This window comes from Meleagris gallopavo, chromosome 7 (assembly GCF_905368555.1).
Source record: "Meleagris gallopavo chromosome 7, MGAL_WU_HG_1.1, whole genome shotgun sequence".
Taxonomy (NCBI): domain Eukaryota; kingdom Metazoa; phylum Chordata; class Aves; order Galliformes; family Phasianidae; genus Meleagris; species Meleagris gallopavo.
This window is the reverse complement of record NC_139410.1, coordinates 26640786-26659325: the sequence shown is the minus strand read 5'-3', so window position 1 is coordinate 26659325 and position 18540 is coordinate 26640786. Positions and strand designations below refer to the sequence as shown.

Genomic DNA, 18540 nt, shown 5'->3' with positions numbered 1-18540 from the left:
GCTTCTGAGATTTATTTATAATTTTTTGTAACTAATGCAAGCAAATGGATTTAAATATTCCATGTTTCTTTCAGTTCTAAAGAAATTAGGATCAGCTCCTTCTGCTGTTGTTTTCTGCAGCTAATTAGTTCTCTTCTACTGTCAGGAAATACCAAACTGCAGTGGGATATTTTCCTGACCTTTTTTGGTGTGCTGAGGAACACATGTAGAAAATTGTTCAAGATAAACTTCTTGAGTAAAAGAGAATGGTTTTTGAGTACTGTAAAGATTTTTTTATTAATCAGCTGATGATATACTGTGTCGGGAGCCTGTCAACTTTCTGTCTGAACTAAATGATATCCAAACACAGATCCTACTTGTGTACCAGGGTCATAAACATCTGGGTAAAGAACTGACATATTATTGCCTTGAAAAGGTCTTTTTTCTTTTTTTCTTTTTTTTTCTTTTATATGCACAAAATGCTGTATCAGTTCTTTCACATTGTATGCTTGCACTCATATGCCACATTTTCAAAAAACATTTATCTGATCCGTGGGCAGCACATTTAGTACACCAGCCTTCTGCATACACGCTGGCTCGTGGTAGTTTACACAGTGCACAGAAAAGCTTCCAAACTTGGATGTGAAACATCTTAGCCTGAGATTCAGACGATTGTGATGAAGTTTTTAGAAAAATGGGTGCTTTGTGACAAATTTTGGTACTTTTTCGTAAGTACTATTGTAAGTACGTGTGGATGCTGACCTTAGAAAGAAAGCAGTGATGAAAACAGTATCTCAGGCTTCCTGTTTGGGCTTGGAAGGGCAATCTCTCGTTGACAATATAGAGAGAACATGGGCCTTGTTCTTAGCTAAATCAGATTAGGTTGAGTACAGAACAAAAGGATCTGCCTTAAAAAGCTATTTTGAAGGCCAGTCAGACAGCTGGTAGGAAGGGTCTCAGTGTTGGTGAACTTGCATGCAGGGACTGCATTTCCTGGGACTGCACCCAGGCTTCCTTCTCACTGTTTCCATCTCAGAAATGACCTGCCTCTGTAGATAGAGGCTTCTTAAAGCAGAGGTAGCATGTGAAAATGAGGTTTGCACAATGAATTTTCTATCATCAGAGCATTTACAATGGGGAACTGGTGCAACTGTGAATAATTCACTGTAGTTGTGCTTAAATTTGCTGCAGGTGTGCTGATTAATCTGTAGGGAAATCATTAACCCCTAAATACCCTTCAATTTTCATTTTGTGTGTTGGGAATTTACATAACTTGAAAAAGTAGCAGCTTGTTTGTATGATTATGTTGAAAAGTGTGGTAATGGGAATTCTGGTCAACAAAAACTTCTCTCATGATTCAGAATTGTGGACAAGTAGCTTTTAGGGTAGTCTTCTCAAAACTTTGACCTGTGATTTATTTGGTGGGGGTTTTTTTCAAGCTTTTCTCTTGATGGCCAAGCTGCAAATCTCTGTACGTGTGGATACCTGAGCAGGTGCAGGACTGGAATCTGTTACATCTGTCTTTCTTCCCATACATATCTGCTTTGTGTAGTTGTTAATCTCTTTGGGAAAGAATGGTTCCTCTCTCTGTCATTGTACAGTGCCTCATCCAGATGCTCCTCTTGCACAAAAGATAAATGCAACATAATGGATCTCACTTAAGGCTGATTATTCAAGTACATGTGCAGACTGGACATGAGTTTGTCAACTCAAGTCAACTCAAGCTTGTCTCAAGTCAGAAACAATTTATTTCCTGACATTTTTCCACTTCTAGAAAACATTTTTTTTTAATTGAAAGTGATTTTTTTCCCAACCCCTACTCTATTCTTTTCAGCTTCCTTCCTGCCCCATGCTTGCTTATTCTTTTCTTCTTCTTCCCATCTTATTTGAAATGAGCATCAATGAAAAACTGCTGCTTCAGTTAAAAGATGTGCAACCCAACACTGATTCTATTTCCTGTTTGAACTATAAAAATATGTTGTAATAAAATAATTATTCCCTATTATAATGTTTCTGCCATAACATGCAGATCCCTAAGCTTTAAAAAATTTTAGATAATTTGTTAAAACCCTTTTCTGACCCTGGAATCCTGAAATCCTCTTGTGAAACTGTGTGAACTCTTTGCAACACAACCTCCTTATTCTGTGTCTTGCACAGTGTTGTATGTTAGAGGGTGCTTAATATATAGTTCCTTTTTTTTGTAATTATTATTTATGTTCCAGCTAAGAAAATAGAAGCTCACTCATGATTTAATTTTTCTGATTAGAATTGTTAACAATACCACAAACAGATGTGCAAAAACTGTTTTTTTCCTGTTCCTGGAGAATAACAGTTTTTAAAAATTCAAATGCAGCAATTAATGGTTTTCTCTTTCATCCTTCACAGAAAGTGCAGGTTCTCTCAAAGTTCTCTTTGGGACACCTGAGTTTGTGGCTCCAGAAGTTATAAACTATGAACCTATTGGATACGAAACAGATATGTGGAGTATAGGAGTCATTTGCTACATCCTGTGAGTATCTTCAATATTCTTGATCTAAATCCCAACATTTTCTGAACATATGAAATTTCCACCAGCTTATGAGTGTTCTCCACATTTCAGGCCTTTTATATTATATTTAAAAGCTCCAGCATAGTTAATAAAATATCTTTGATCTCTGAAGCAGTGAACTGCAGAATTAGCAGTTCTAGAAATTTAACCATTTAGTGTTATACATCTTACATCACAAACCAACCACATTTCTCATTTGAAAGCCAATGTGATCATATTTAATTATTAATTTCAAACTATTTTTCCTTTCCAGCTGTTTAAGTAACGTTTGGGCATGTACTTGTAACTGATCGTCTCATTTTTTTATTCTCAAGAGAGAAAATTTTTGTGTAATTCTGAGGTCTTGCTATTCAGATTACATCTCCCACGGGACAGACTAAAATATCCCAACATTACTGTATCTGTTCACAGTGCATTTTGATTTATTATTAAGTGCAAACCACTGAACAAATTCATTTTAAAAGCAGCATGGATCAACCTCATGGACATATTTTAAAGAACAGTTGGCTGCAGCTCCTGGTTACACACTGTGGTACTCGGTGCAGTCTTTATGTTAACAACATGTGATTATGCACTTCAGTGGGTTTAGAGAAATGTCTGTGGAAATAACACCTCCCAGGTCTCATGCCTAGAACAGCAATCAATCTTCTTCCTACTGTGACTTTGCAAATGTGATGCTACATAAATGAATGAGATGAAACTCAGTTTGGAGTGGTTGTTTTTCCCTCACTGCAGTTTCAATAGCAAGTAAGTAGAAGATCTTCTTTTCACTTGTTTTCTTACCAGGCTTCTGTCAGTAACTTGCTTTCTTTTCTGGAAGAACCCTCTTCTCCTTGCCTAGCCTCATCCCTGACACCTGGTGACGTGGAGGTTTTCCCCTCACCTCTGCTCAGTCTTACTTGTCAGCCTATTCTTGTTCCCATGCCCTCCTCATTTCCAGACTAAGCAACATCATTTTCTTCTTTGTCCTATGCAAAAGCTACTGCATTATCTCTCTTACTCCCAGCCAAGACTGAATACTTCTGTTATCTTCTGTTTCATATGTGAAGTGTGCTATACTCTTCAAGGTCACTTTGCTCTGCCAGTTTGTTTACAGGACCTTCATTTTCCATTTAGTACCACATTTTTTTTCTGGATCTTGAAAGCTCATTTAGATCATTCCGTAGTTCAAATAATTTAGACCACACAAGCTGTACTCAGAAGACAAATCCATTTATTTCTCTAACTTCTGAGGTCTCCTGTGTTACTGAGTACTGGAAGAGCAGTGTGGAGATCTCAAACTGCCTGTGCAGCAATGAAAAAATCACCAGTGAAATCGATGCTGCATTGCCCTCTAGAGGCCTTTTACACGTTAAGAAACAAACTATTCAAATAAGACACACATATTTGAGGTTTCTAACCGAAGCATATGATGAGTTTTTGTGTGCTTGAAATATAAGCAGGCTGTTTCTTTTGAGAAATGTCAGGCATGCGTGGCAAAAGTTGGCAATGGCAGTTGTGTGTGTTCCCAAGGCAAACCAAGCCAGGGCTTCTGCTCCCATACAGTACACACCGGTCGTGTCGTCAACATCACAGGGCAAAGGGAACAGGTGAAACAACTGTGAAATGTCTTGCCAAAGATCAGTCTGCTGGCAGGGGCAGAAATTCTCCTTCCCAGTTCCTTTGTGCCACCAGAAGTGAAGAAATTTGTATGCTGGTGGGACTGGGGAGGTGTTGCATCTGATCTGATATGCCTTGTGAAATACTTCACGAAATAACTTGTTTGTAAAGATGTCTTTAAGCTCATTTAAATCTTCACGAGGGTAAACTTACATTACCAAAATGCAATGAAAATCTCTTTTTTCATGCGTAAACTATTGTCACAATAATGATTAGCAATACTAATCAGCATTTGTCTTTCTTGCCATAAGAACAAAGTAATAGCGGTTGGGGAGAGCTGTGAGGAGCTGAGTCATCACTTGGACTTTCCCTCCCCACCCGGAGGTCTGGCTCCCAGTCTGTCTTCACTTCCTTAAAGCCCAGCTATTTTTGCAGTCTTTCAACTCTGAGCCATTATCCAAAAGGGACCATCACATCATCATTACAGAATGCAAATAAAAGTCATTGAGAATTGAATCTCTCATTAACTGTAACTCTGCTTTCCTGTTTTGATTGTATGCTCAGAACTGCCAAATCTCATGTATGAAGAGTAAGACTCACTCACTTGGTGCCTGCCTCCCGTACCATCACTGTGCTTGTACCTCAGCATTTGCAGCCTCTCTTGCTGATGTGGTGAGTCAGATCACGAAAGAAGAGTTGAGCACTCCAGTGGCACTGGACATAAGCACACGGCTGCTCCAGACAGCTGATGGCCCAGAGCTGCTGTGTCCAACACATGCTTTAAGTGAAGTTGTAGGGAACGCTGCGAGACTTGACAGCATCTCTTTCATGGTAGGATTTGGGACAGTTGAGAGGCCTGCAACCTGCCTAGAGAGAAACATGCTTCCAGTATGCCCTGCACAACCAACAAACAGCCCAGGTGCAGCAGAGCTTAAGAGCTACTTAAAAGATCTCTGTGGGTGAAGGGTCTTCCCTACAGAATAATTATTAGGTGGGATGTTTCCTCAAGTAAGAAACAGAGTGAAGTCATTTCTCCAAAACCCTTCAGGTAAGCCCCTCTCCTGCCACACAGACAGAAGTACAGGTATTGCACTCTGCTGCATATCTCCCTTACAGCATGATTTACTTAATTCCATCCTACAGCTCACGAGTATCCTTTCCACATTTCTAAGCTACAAACCAAATCCTTTTAATCTTTTTAGATAACTGATTCAGTCCCATCTCTTCATCACTCTCCATTCTTCCTTAAATTTCCCTGTTTGTATTCTCCACCTCAGGCTTTTTATCTTCCACTTTTATCTTGCTCTCTGTCCTGTTCTGCATCACAGTTCTGTTCCACATACTTAAGTTGATCTATTGCCTTTGAAGTAACAGGCCACAAATATTATAGCTTGTGTATATCATCTCCATTTATGTCTATTTCAGAGTTTCTTTTTGCGTTTGCTGTAACCTTTATCTAATGAAGGTTAAAACCTCCTGAATTCTTTCCAGCTCTTTCTGTCCAATTTAGTCCAGGCAGAAATATTTGTTTGTGACTTTTCTATTTCCAGTTCTTTCCAGTGATCCATTTGGATAGCCAGTGCTTCTAATATTTATTAATCTGAAACAATTTCTAAATTTTATTTTTTTCTAACCAGATTTCAGCCAAAGATCTCAGCTTTGTATTTACACTGACAGAAGATAGCACTTTCCCTTCCACCTTGGAATCTAACCAATACAAGTTCATTGTCTGCCTAGTGATACATACCCTGATCCTTCAGACATCCCCTTTCATTTTCATTTATTGTCTTATTCATCGCTTCTCCTTTTCCTCCCTCGTTCAGCAGTTAGGTCACTTGAAAGGCCTTTAGCATCCTTCATCTTTTGAGTGTGCATACTCAGGACTTCGATGCCTTCGCTGTCTTGCACTTGGCTCTATACTATATTAAAAATTTAAGCCTTGTTAATATAAAGATAAGAGAGCATTCTTTTTTCTTCAACACAGCAAGCTAAGAGGCCTTTAATGTCAAGACTAATGCTCAAAAGAAAATGAGTTATTTGGTCAGCAGCACTGGCAAAGTGTGATTCCACATTAATCCACTGAGCATGTAAAACAAGGATGAGAGCAGAATACTGGCATGGCTTCAGCAATGAGCTGTGTTCCTTTACGTGGGCATCAGTTGTCCGTTTCTTCCTTGCAATCACCAGTGTAGGAGTGAGTCAGCCCTCCTCTAAGGAAGAGGTTGTTTTGTACAGTGGATACACATCACCAACAAATGAATCTATTGTAAGCTTTACTTGTAAAAGCATTCAACTACTCCGTGATCTCCAGGGTGCAGCCATTATCACCTCTGCCTAAATGGGCTTACGTGACACAACCTCTTCTTGCAGAGTAATGCTCAGAGTCCCATTTTATGAGACATGCAGCAATCCCATCTTTCCTGGCTTGGTGATGGTTCTGGTACAAAGGCTTCCAAGTGAAAAACTGTGATCTTTATTACATAGGCACTAAGACTGGTGACCATATTGGACCCTTTTGATCTTGACATATCTATATGTGCAGTCAGAGTTTCATTAGAACAGGCCAATAAACATTGAGGATTGTCTTGAGAATAAAATATCTTTCTTCTTTATTTAGAAGTGGAAACCGTGAAAGACTTTCTAAACAAATGGTTCCAACATGCCAGGAAGATGCCTGCTTAAGTAGCTGGAAAAATGTTTTCAGTAAACATCTTGCTTCTTGTCTAATAGTAGCCTCACAGTGTAAGCTCAGTATTAATTTTCTGGAGAGGTAGCTCATCTTTATCACTTAGCTTCAGCATTCCAAAAGGAAATTGTTTCCATAATCTGTCAAAAGAGTTACTTGGCCATTATTACTTTAAATGGCTATTAAGAAACGAACAACCAAGACTTAGGTCAGTGAGATCTGTGATAAAGAAAAGAATTTCTGAGTATAACCTGTCTAAGTTTCTGGGCTGATTTTTCTTTTGCTTTCTGACTATACACAAAGATCCAGTTCTCCTTACAAGTATTCTCATGACAAAGCAACTGATTCACAATGTGAAACTGTGGTGGACTGACAAGGTTATTTTCAGCTTATAATTTGCAACAGCACATTCAGAAATGCAAAAATATGTTCAGTGAAGCCTTTGAAGGGACACTGTTACAGCGGTGTTTGGAAATGGCAGATTAATGGGTACCAGTCAGATAATTAAACAAATGCATGGAGTGGTTTGATCCTATGAAAGCAAATAAGATTATAGCAGATAATCCTGTTGTGCAATTCTTCTTCTTCTTCAAAAAAATAATAATAAAATAAAACCAACCAAAGCAACCCAGCTATTTTTTACCACTCTAATCTCCTCCTATTTATCCCTCATCTGTCAAAAGCCATGTGTGACATGCAGTCCCTTTGCCCAGAAAGCTACATGTCTCTCCAAACCCTGCACCTGCAATATCAGTGTGGAGCAATGGGCACTATCTGTAACAGTCCCTGCAGCATGGGAGTGATCTCTCAATAAGCAGCTTTAATCTCTGGACGTGGGCCAAACTATTATTACAGCACAAGAGCTGCATAATACTATTTGTGGTAATACTATGCAAAGGTCACATTTGCTATCCTTTGACAAAGTGTTGAAGGGAAATTGGATTGTTTTTGCTCTGGCTACCCAAGTGTTTCCTCTGGAAGTGTAACAGCATGAAGAGCATCTCCAAAACTGACAGTGAATTAAATAAATATTTCACAGAGTTTTTTTGTTAGTATAAAATGTGAGCCTTCTGGTAAGTCACTGAATTGGTTGAGAGATTACTGTGCTTAGTACATAGTCACAAAAGAGACAACTTAGAAATCAGATTTGTAAGCCAAAACCTAGAATGGTGATACAGATGAGAGCTTTTCACCTTCTAAAACATTACAGAGAGAGAGAATATTTGTTGTTAATAGGAAAATGCTTAAATATTGTAGTGGGGGTAGGTGTAAGACTCTGCAGGAGGGCTTTGTGGATTCTAGGAAGGAGTTTTTGCATCAGCAACGCACCTGGCCACGGCTGCTGATGTGCGTGAGGGCAGAGCAGAGTCCCTCATTCTGTGATGGCTGCACCAGCTCTGCAGTGCTGTCAGGTATAACACGTGTCTCTTCCAGTAAACTGTGTCAAATTCAGAGAACAGTTACAGTAAAGTAGGTTGTTTTATTGGAGTATTTTTGTATGTGTTAATTAACCTTTCCGCTTTCTGCAAGTCGTGCCTATGATATGTGCATAAATTTATGCACATATACAGTTATAAAGGCAGGCTTCACTGTTGAATTTGCACCCTACATACTGAAAAATAAGACAGCAGATGCCTTCTGATCTGATTTACCTTCTGCCTGAGAAGAAAGCGACCTTTTATCTTCATCTCATGTATTATTACTAGTAAATTTCTGAAGTATACGTGCAGGATTCTGCACTCTGCTGCACTGCACACAACTTCCAGAAATGGTAAAAGATTTCATATCTGCCCTGCCTGCGACTTCAAAGAATGCATCTTTCTGCTTGGCTTAGGGAAGTAAAATCCATAGGAAAAAAATCTGAATGAGATTTTGAATGTAATTAGTAACAAAAGAGTAGCAAAACAGCTTAGCAGGGCATTATACTAATATTATTCATCTAGTGGCTCACTTTATTTGTTCCCAATCTCCTTTCTTACCAATCTCTTCTGTAGTATTCAGAAGCATCACAATATTTTTCCATATAATATTTCCAGAACCCTAATAATTTCCACTTAATTTTCCAAATTAAAAAAAGTACTACTATTGAAATGTATCTGATTGTTTAAGAGAATGGTTAACATGACTGCACAGAGGGAGGAAATAAAGTCCATAAAATGTGACTGAGAATAGGTTATCAGGTAGATTGCATGCCAGGATGGAGACTGGACAACTGTCCAACTTGCAGTTTCAAGGAATAAACCAACCTTTCGTCTGAACATGTTCACTAACAGGCTGATCTAGACAGATATGAGAAGAATCTGGCTGCACAAAGGTACAGTATAATGAACGACACAGCTCAGCTACAGAAACATATACTGCAGAAATGAGACCATGATGTTCTGTAATTGCCTTTCACTTGCTGTTTATCAGTTATACTGAGTTAAAAGCCTGGAAAGCTCAACTTATGCTATAAAAGAGTATGATTTCCATTTCAAGCACCATCATGACTGATTGAGAACGTAAAGACCAAACTACTTCTGGATGCATCTGCATAGCTTTACAGCCTGCTGTGAAGTAGGACTGTTTTATCTGGCAATATAACTCGGGGAGAGAGAGGTGTGTGATTTTGTTTACAAAGTAGTCTTGGGAATTTCATTATTTCATGCTGCACCTTTCTTCCCAGACTCTCTCTACAGAAGTAAATGGAATAAAATGTACAAAACACTTGGTTTGATGGTAAAGGTAGGAAAAGCACTATGAATGCACACACGCACACAAAAGCTATCCAGCTGCCTTTGATGTGAAGATGGCAATATTATTTATGCAGAACGACACAAGTCATTTCAGTCTCCATTTTCACCTAGTTCTGCTTCACTCCTCAGAAGTCTTGGGAAGTGAGAAAGAAAGAGCAAAATCATTCCTCTCAGCTTTGCAGTAAAAAATCAGGTCTCTTCCCCATACCTGTATCCCCAACTGTAGTTAACTTTGAGTCTTTTTTTTTCTTTTTTTTTTATAGTAAGCTTTGACTGACAAAGATCTGCAGGACATAGGGGATGTCACACACTATATAATTCCGTTTGCAATCTGACGCTGTTTGCCTTGTGTCCGTCTGTTCTACCCCAGGGTCAGCGGGCTTTCTCCCTTCATGGGAGACAACGACAACGAGACCCTGGCCAATGTCACCTCGGCCACGTGGGACTTTGACGATGAGGCTTTTGATGAAATCTCTGATGATGCCAAGGACTTTATCAGCAATCTACTGAAGAAAGATATGAAGTAAAGCAGTTGGACTCGATACACTTTCTATGTTTGCATTTAGCCAAACTTGCCAGTCTTGTTTCCCCTGCTGCAAACTGCCGCATCGCCGCAGGCACCTCTGGCAATACTTTATAAGGAGCTCTGCGTGCCCTTCTCCTGCGTGCAGCTGGCGTTTATTTCACAGTGCAGGGGCTGAATGGAGTGCTTACTTTTAATCACCCGCACTGTCTGCTTTTGCTTTCCCTCAGGCTGGGTGCGTCCTGAGGCTCTGTGTGCCCACTGTGCCTTTGCTGCAGTGTGGCCATCACATAAGAACTACAGATTGCTGCATCAGTATTCTGCCTTGATCTGAATGGGCTGCAGTTTTGCTGGGTCTATTTCCTTCTGTGGCTTTTTGAATGTGGTGCCTCTAAACACAGTTATACACTAAATACAGTATAAATCTAGCAGTTGGGCAAGACAAAAAAAATAGAGTGGGAAACCCTGCTTACAGCAGACTGAACAAAGCAAGAAAGCCTTCTTCTTGCAATGAGTTTCAATGGGATTGAGAGAGAGCAGAGGGTTATGGGGTGTGCATGCGCAGGGAAGCAACAGAGTCACTGTCCCTGGAGATGTCCATGAACTGTGGAGATGGAGCAATGAGGGACGTGGTCAGTGGGCATGGTGGGGTGGGCTGGTAGTTGGACTGGATGATCTTAGAGACCTTTTCAAACCTTTATGATTCTGTAATCACAAAGTGGAGAATGGGTGTGGTGCAACCAGAGATTTGGACACTGCTGTTTTGTTACATGCTTGGTGCTGTATGGAAGGGAGGTTATTAAGTGGTGGAAATGGGGAAAATTCTAGAAGTGAGGGAGAGATCTGGGATAGGATTCTGCAGGCATGAAGTAGCTGGATCATCGCCACTGTAGCTCTGTTGTATGTGCTCCGTGCCTAAAACATATGGCTTTTCATGCTCTGTTTTACAATGTTTTAGTCACACTTGAAAATGCACAGCTCTCTCTCTCTCTCTCAAAAAAAAAAAAAGAAATCCAGAAATTGAGAAAGTGAGCTTGAGAAGTAAGCATGGCTGGGAAAGCAGTGCCATGTGATCTGCGCTGCTAAATTTAGGAAAAGAAAGATCAGCTTTGAGAAAAGAGAGGGAAATAATGTTAAAGCAGCTGTCATTAATGGCAACACTGACTGGTCTTTTTATATAAAAACAGGAGTCGCTTAAATTGTACTCAATGTCTTCAGCACCCATGGCTGCAAAAAGACACCAAAAACATGGAAGCCAAAAAACTTTCCAAAGATAGGATGAAGAAATATATGGCCAGAAGAAAATGGCAGGTAATGAAGAGGATGTACCAGTGGGCTTGTTATCCTAATAAGTCTCTGTATTTCTAATGTCTGTGATTCCAAGAAATAAGTCGTGCCAGGCAGTTTCTGCACGGGAAACTCCCATGTGGGCAGTGCGTGAGTGCAGCACGGCGGTGCGGGTGTTCAGGGGTGAGCAGGAGGAGGCTGTGCCCTGCATGTAATGTGACTGCTTCACTGCTACAGACAGATGAGTCCAAGCATAGATTTGCCTCTTCTGGGGCTCTGACTCCTTCCTCCCTGCACTGCTGAGGGGTTTTTGTTATCTTTAACAAACCTGAACTCTCCCAGGCCAGTAGTTCCTGTCCTGTAGAGGCACTCAGCTTCTCATAGGACTGTCACAATGGTTCAGTAATTTTATTTCACGTCTTTTTTTCTCCATATCTTCTTGTTTCTTAATGCTGGAACTGTTACACTCAGTCCATCTGTACCATTCTGATAGTTAGAGTAGCTGAGACATAAAATCCTGGATCCAGCTTTTTAGTAGCCTACAGAATACTCATTTATGTTAAATCAACCTTGTGTTTCCCCTTAGGTTCTATTTTACGTGTTTCTTAGGAGATCATGCAAGCTGTACAAAACACACGTGTCCATACTACGGGCATTGCGGTTTGAGTGTATTTTAGTACCCTGGCAGTAGATTCTTGAGCCTGTCAGAGGTCTGCTTCCATCATGCAGATGGTACTTTCTCATTCGTTTCATATTAGCTGCTTATTCATTCTGATGAAACTCAGTCCAGCCCATAAGGCTATCGAGAAACCCATCCACCACCAGAGCTAAGCTGCAGTTAAACAGTGCATAGCTTTCTTGCTGGCTCCCCTCTTGCACAGCGCTTCTTATCCTCAGCTAACAGAGACATTCATTTAGGTATGAGTTCATCAGGGGAAGTTTATATCTGCAACTAAATTTGGTAATTCAGACCAGCCTGCTCTGTCTCTCCTAAAACATCAGAGCTATATATAAGCAGTTTGTCCAACAATTCCAGCGCGGTTTGCAGAGATCCCAGCTAATTTGTACGAAGCACCATTGTCACAGAAAATCACATGCCTTTTGGATTGGATTGATCAGAAGCCTTTTGTGTTATGTCTTAGAAAACAGGCCATGCTGTCCGAGCAATAGGAAGACTGTCATCCATGGCAATGATTTCTGGTATGAGTGGGAGGAAGGCCTCTGGGAGCTCGCCTACCAGCCCGATAAACGCAGACAAAGTAGAGAATGAAGGTAAGGAACTTCGCTGCAATTCATTTTTACCTCTTCAGGAATCTTAGGAAAACTCGTAGCAAAACGCTAGAAGAGACTGATTGTTGAGTTGGTTATTTCTGCACTCTGTCTCTGTTATTATCTTTCTCTTTTTCTTTTAAAGAAATCTATCAAAAAGTCATTATTCTCATATTCTGATACTCTAAATGCCCCAGTCTAAGTAGTGGAAGCAAACTGTTCTCTTTTTAAAGGCAAAGAATTAAGGCAGATTTTTCAGCTGCACGCTGTGTCAGTTTGGGAATGCATGTTTATACAAAACTTGCAGTGATGTATGAGCTCCTCATGAGAGCGAGCAAGCAGTGAAGCATTAACACTTGCTGTGACCAAGAGCTGTACGATGGGTAAACCATGCTACTCAGATAGAAGTTTTTAAATAAAATGTCCGCATTATTCCCCTAAATCCCCTAAATTAGAAGTGTGGATTTGTGGTGCATTTCAATCAAAAGTGCAGATGTTTGATACTTCTGAAGATCCAGCAAGTCATTTTGACATACCCATATAGACTGATCCGAGCTGAAGCAGTTTTCCCCTCAGACCAGCAGAAGTCTGGTTTTGATTACAAACAAATTCAAGGAAAAATTAAAGATTATTCATAGCACAGTGGCCTGCATGTTGATTTCATTCTATTTATGGTCTGAATATTTGTGCTGCTGTGACAGACTGGCACACAGCTATGCAGCTCACGTCCTCTCTGTCCCATCAGCTCCAAAGAATTAAGCGAAATGAAATAAAAAGCAGCTTTCATTACCACCTGGTTAAAAATAAATGAAATGCATTTTTTGAGAATATCCCCTAAAAAATTGTAAAACAATTAACAATATTTTCACTCTCCTCCAGATGCCTTCCTTGAAGAAGTGGCTGAAGAAAAGCCCCACGTAAAGCCATATTTTACTAAAACAATCCTTGACATGGAGGTTGTGGAAGGAAGTGCTGCTAGGTTTGACTGCAAAATCGAAGGTACGGTGAATAAGCATTATCTCTTTCTTTCCTTCCCTGCCACCTTTCTGCATCGTGCTGTAACCTAGCTCTTTTCTTTCTTTCTTTCTTTCTTTTTTTCATTGTTGTGTTGGTATCATTTTTCTTTACCAATATCTGCATGTCACAGCATGGATATGTTGCAGAAACAGAACTTTGGAGCAGCATGGGCTTGTTCTGTGCTTGCCATAGAACAGCAGCCTGCTAGAGTCACTGAGTGAGTCACTAATTCAGAATACCAAGTGGGAACAGCAAGATGATTTTTGAGGGTGGAAGCAATAAAAACAAGATGCAGTGTAATACCACAGGTTGCAAAAGTATACTCATAAAGACTGCAAAGACTGCTTACCAGAAACTAAGAATAAAAAGGAATCATTGTCTAAAATGACTGATGGGTCTCAGGTGCCCTCAAAATGACTTGAAATCGTGCATGCATTGTGGTAAAGGTAAAGAAATTCCCTAACTACATTTGCAGAAGTAGTAATGATAATATCACTGTGCTGGTTGCAAAAGTCACATCTAGAAAATACTGTGTGATTTTATTTTGTTTAACTTGCAAGATCAAGAAAGAAAATTCAGCCTGGAATATGCAGATAGAGTAAGTTTCTGAGTAGTCACTGAAGGAGCTTAGCTTGGCCAGCCCTCGCAGTCTGAAGGCAGATACTGTGAGCATTTCTACTGCAATGAGATTGAGGTTTCTATGTCACAGCTGTCAATGAAAACTGGAGATTAGGAAGAGAAGAGCCGTTAAAACAAAATGGATACTGTTAGTACCATACTGCATGTGTAAAAAGTTAGACAATATCTAACCTTAAAATTAGGTTCAGAAACTGCCTCACTGACCTTCTGCTTGTTTGTTTCTGTGCTCCTAATCTCTTTCACTGCCTGTGTTTCCTACCTCACAGCGGAGATGTGAGGATGGATTATTCTTGCTGATGGATACTCAGCGTGAGGGGTATGTGCCTAAGTACTGCATGGAATAAATAGATGGATGTACATGGCCCGCGGTCCAAACTTTCCAGTGCATCACTGTAACGTCTGCTGTATACTGGGGATTCTGGCCCTTTATTTCTGTTTGGTGGAAAGCCACCCTCCCATCACAGTGCAGAACTTGGCTGAGACAGCCTTCAGTTTGTTACTGCAGCCAAGAGTACTGTATAAGGGATTGTTCTCCTGCATGGACTGTACAGCCCTGTTCTGGCTGCTGGAGTACAGCAGAGCCATTTGCTTCACAAAAGGCTTGGAAACTCCTGTAGAGCTGCATAACTGAAACACTTTTCTTAGACTCCCTTGCTTAACCTAACAAAGGGAAGTAGGAAGCAGGAGTGCCAGGTTCACCTTACAGGACAGGCTGGAGTGTAAGGCTCAGACTGGGAGGAGGAAAGTTCAGACCTGCCGAAACAAAGCAGCCTGAGAAGGATAACGAATTGCAGTTGTAGCCCCAAACACCGTCCCCTCAAAATGCTAAACAGTGGTCAGCATTGGGAACTGCAGGTTCCACAGAAGCTGTAGCACAAGGTAAGCTTCAAATACACTGTTACGAGTCCCATCCCGCCTGATGACCAAGACATATGAAAAGCTTGCTCCAGTCACTTTAAAAGCAGTTGTAAGTGGTATCTAGTTTGTACCTCACAGCTAGCTTCCATTTTTGCTCTTCATGATAAGGTTGTTTCAGGCAAATGTAAAGAAAAAAGACCTCAGGTCATTTGCATTTATTTTACATAAAACTCAATGAAATATTTCTGTACCACCACGTCCATACACAGATGTGGAATCGGAGTTGAAAGTAGTGACGGATGAGTTAATACTCATTTATTGCAATTGCTGGTCTCTCTCCGCTATTGCAGGCTATCCTGACCCTGAGGTAATGTGGTTCAAAGATGATCAGCCTGTCAAGGAGTCCCGTCACTTCCAGATAGATTATGATGAGGAAGGGAACTGTTCTTTGACTATTTCTGAAGTATGTGGGGACGATGATGCCAAATACACCTGCAAAGCTGTTAACAGCCTTGGGGAAGCCACGTGCACCGCAGAACTCCTTGTGGAAACAATGGATAAAGAGAAAGAAGAGGGAGAAGGAGAAGAAGATGAAGAGGAGGAAGAAGAATGAAACAAGGCTCAAAGAGAAAAAAAAAATATATTTAAAGACTCTCCTTATAAGGCTCAGAAAACCAAGTTAACAAAAGCACCTTGTGTGATACATAGGTCTTTGAGGGGTTGTTTTTTCAGCATGATCAGTTGATACCTGTTTGCTTTATGTACGGGCATTAATTGAAATCAGCAGGCAATTTAAGTTACTAGCATTTAAGCAAGTCATCGAGTAAGTTGACCAGTCTATCTTTAAAATTAGAACGTATGGAAATAAGTCTACAATTATATTCTGAGCTTCTTAAAGAAAAGGTCTGTTTACTGAGCTCATTGCTCTATACCATCATTTTCTCAGCCAAAACTGCAGCTAAGTGGGCTCCCTAAGGTCTACTTTACAAGGAATCATTTGCCAGACGTGCAGTGAATCGCTCCAGTCCAAAGAAACTGCTCCCAGAGCAGCGTCTCCTATAAGGGAAGGTCTGATACAGCCAGTGTTGCAATTTTTAAGTTGCCACGGTTCATTTCTCATCTGGTTTAAACATCGTTTCATTGTCTTAACTTCAAAGATACCTACTGCCCTGCTGTTGGTGCAGCTCTAATGCTGGCTAAGCTGAAATATCAGTGGGCTTTGCTACGGTACTCCTGGTGCTTAACCATGATGGTACCCTGTCAGCTTTCCCTTATAGAACCTGGCACGTCAGGGCGCTTACAGACGCCTGCTTAAGAAACAGACTGAAAGCACAAAGACAGAATATCTTCTGTTTTGTTTTGGTGATTTTCTTTTTTTCTTTTTTCTTTTTTTTTTTTCTTTTTTCTTTTTTTTTTTTTCTGGTCAGTTTAATAATGACCTAATGGTTTATATATATGCTGCTCTGAGAAATAGGTTATTGCACCGTCAGTGAATGGCTCTGACGTGCAGGCGTGTGAATGGAATCCCAGGTTAGTTAAAATTTTACTTGCATTTATTTGGCAATTGCAAAACAGATTTCAACTGATGATAAGCTGGAAACTCCCGCAGATTTTTTGGAGTAGCCAAAAAGATAGTAGTCTGGATTACAAACTCCTTTATACTTAGCAGTTTCCAAAGAATCTTAACGTATATAGGACCTATTTGTACCCTATGAGCTTGACTGTCTTGTTTTTGTCTAGAACCTGCACCAGTAAGGCTGTTGCCTTTTAAAAAAATGCAGAAAAAAAAAAGAAACGAAAAACCCCAAAGCCCAGGCTTTCTTTCAGAAATGGTTAACGCACTCAAGACTTAATAACTTTGCTTTCCTTTCACAGTATTGGCACCTTTTATTTTTTGTTGTTGTTGCTGTTCAGAGGTAATATCAGAGGCTGTAAGGTGATATGCATAATCCAAAAGCAGCATGTCTTTCTTACATTTATGTATCATTCCAAAAGTGATTCTTTTCCACGTTGTGTGTAAAGTGCAACAATTTCAAAGTTTACCTCTTCAAAAGAATACCTTAAGTCCTCACAGTTAAGTAGGCAGTGTACTTTATTACAGGTGTGTACAATATCAGCCTTAGGTTGTTTGATATTACCGAGTTGTGTACGTGTTTCATATGATTTGCTCTTCTGCATTCAAAGCTCAACTAATGTGGATGACACAGTGGTTTTTAATTGCTTTACTCTTTGTTGCTAAGTTCAGATTGCCAGCATGTCTTTTCCTTTTCAATTGATAAAGAACTCTTGTTATACTAAACACAGTATTGCCACGATTCCTTATACAGAAAAGTTTTTAATCTGATTTAGAACATACAGAGCTTTTCTCACGTTTTTAAATGTTTTAGGCAACAATGGGGTGTATTTTGTACCTTAATAAAAATATGCTAATGTTTTCCCTGTTTGTTAAACCATCAGAATTGCAAAGATGAGAACGCTACGGCTGTAGTTACTCACAGTTCCTAAATAAATAATACCACAAAGCACACTACTTGTATGCTCTATTGCAGGCGTTACTGTGTTCACATCGCTTAAGGAAACCGACAGCAGCGGTCTTTTCCTATCCTGTCCTCACACCTGCCTGGCACAGAAATGGGTGAGGTGACAACAGTGAAACTTGGTCAGTCTTTGCAGTGCTGCTGCACTCACCCTGTTTTGTGAGTGCAGCAGGAGGCTGCTGTGCCCAAGCGCCATCAGGTGCAGCATGGGGCTGGTACTACTTACAGGTCTCCAGCCTTACTGCGTATCTCACAGTGACTGCAAACATGAATGGGATGGGGCACCACTGCAGCTCTGCTCTTCTCTTACAGTTAAGAATTCCTTATGATGGGGAAATGTATAGTTCAGGAAGTCTGCAGGAGCAAAAAAAAAAAAAAAAGAGGAGAAAAATTGAAAAGTCAAAAACTAGACACATATTCATACCAATGTTCCTAGAAATTGTAAAGATAACAGCATTCAGCATGTTTATTTGTGCTGCTCTTATGCTGACTTCTTTTAACATGCAGTTCGAGGCAGCATGGACCAGGCAGAACCACACAGAAACTCCCTAAAGCAAAGATTGTGAAACACCTGCTTGTAGCAATATGTTTCTTGAGCAAACCTTCAGCCCTTGAAACAGTCATCTTCGCAAAATGGGCTCCACCACCACCTTGAGAATGTACTTTATTCACTGACTGCTGATTTCCATTTGGATAGGCACATTTGTAAAGCAGCAAAAGATACAGCTTTGATCGCTTAGGACGTGGGCATGGCAAGATCTGCAGGTACATATGCTGGGTAGGTAATAAAGCCTGTAAACTCCACACTGGTGGCACTGCACAGATGTCCAATTCCCTCTCCTTCTTTAACAGTCCTACAGGCT

At 40.3% G+C, this 18540-nt stretch overlaps 1 protein-coding gene across 1 annotated transcript in view; it reads left to right on the top strand.

The window, feature by feature from the left end:
* MYLK (myosin light chain kinase) overlaps positions 1–17667 on the top strand; it is a 177777-nt gene extending 160110 nt beyond the window's left edge. The window contains exons 27-32 of the mRNA XM_003207685.5: positions 2365–2488; positions 9918–10070; positions 11258–11381; positions 12500–12629; positions 13506–13625; positions 15491–17667. Of these exons, the coding sequence (XP_003207733.2) occupies positions 2365–2488; positions 9918–10070; positions 11258–11381; positions 12500–12629; positions 13506–13625; positions 15491–15753 (914 nt within the window). The 3' untranslated portion in view covers positions 15754–17667. The remainder of the gene's footprint in view (positions 1–2364; positions 2489–9917; positions 10071–11257; positions 11382–12499; positions 12630–13505; positions 13626–15490) is intronic.
* The last annotated feature ends 873 nt before the right edge of the window (positions 17668–18540 follow it).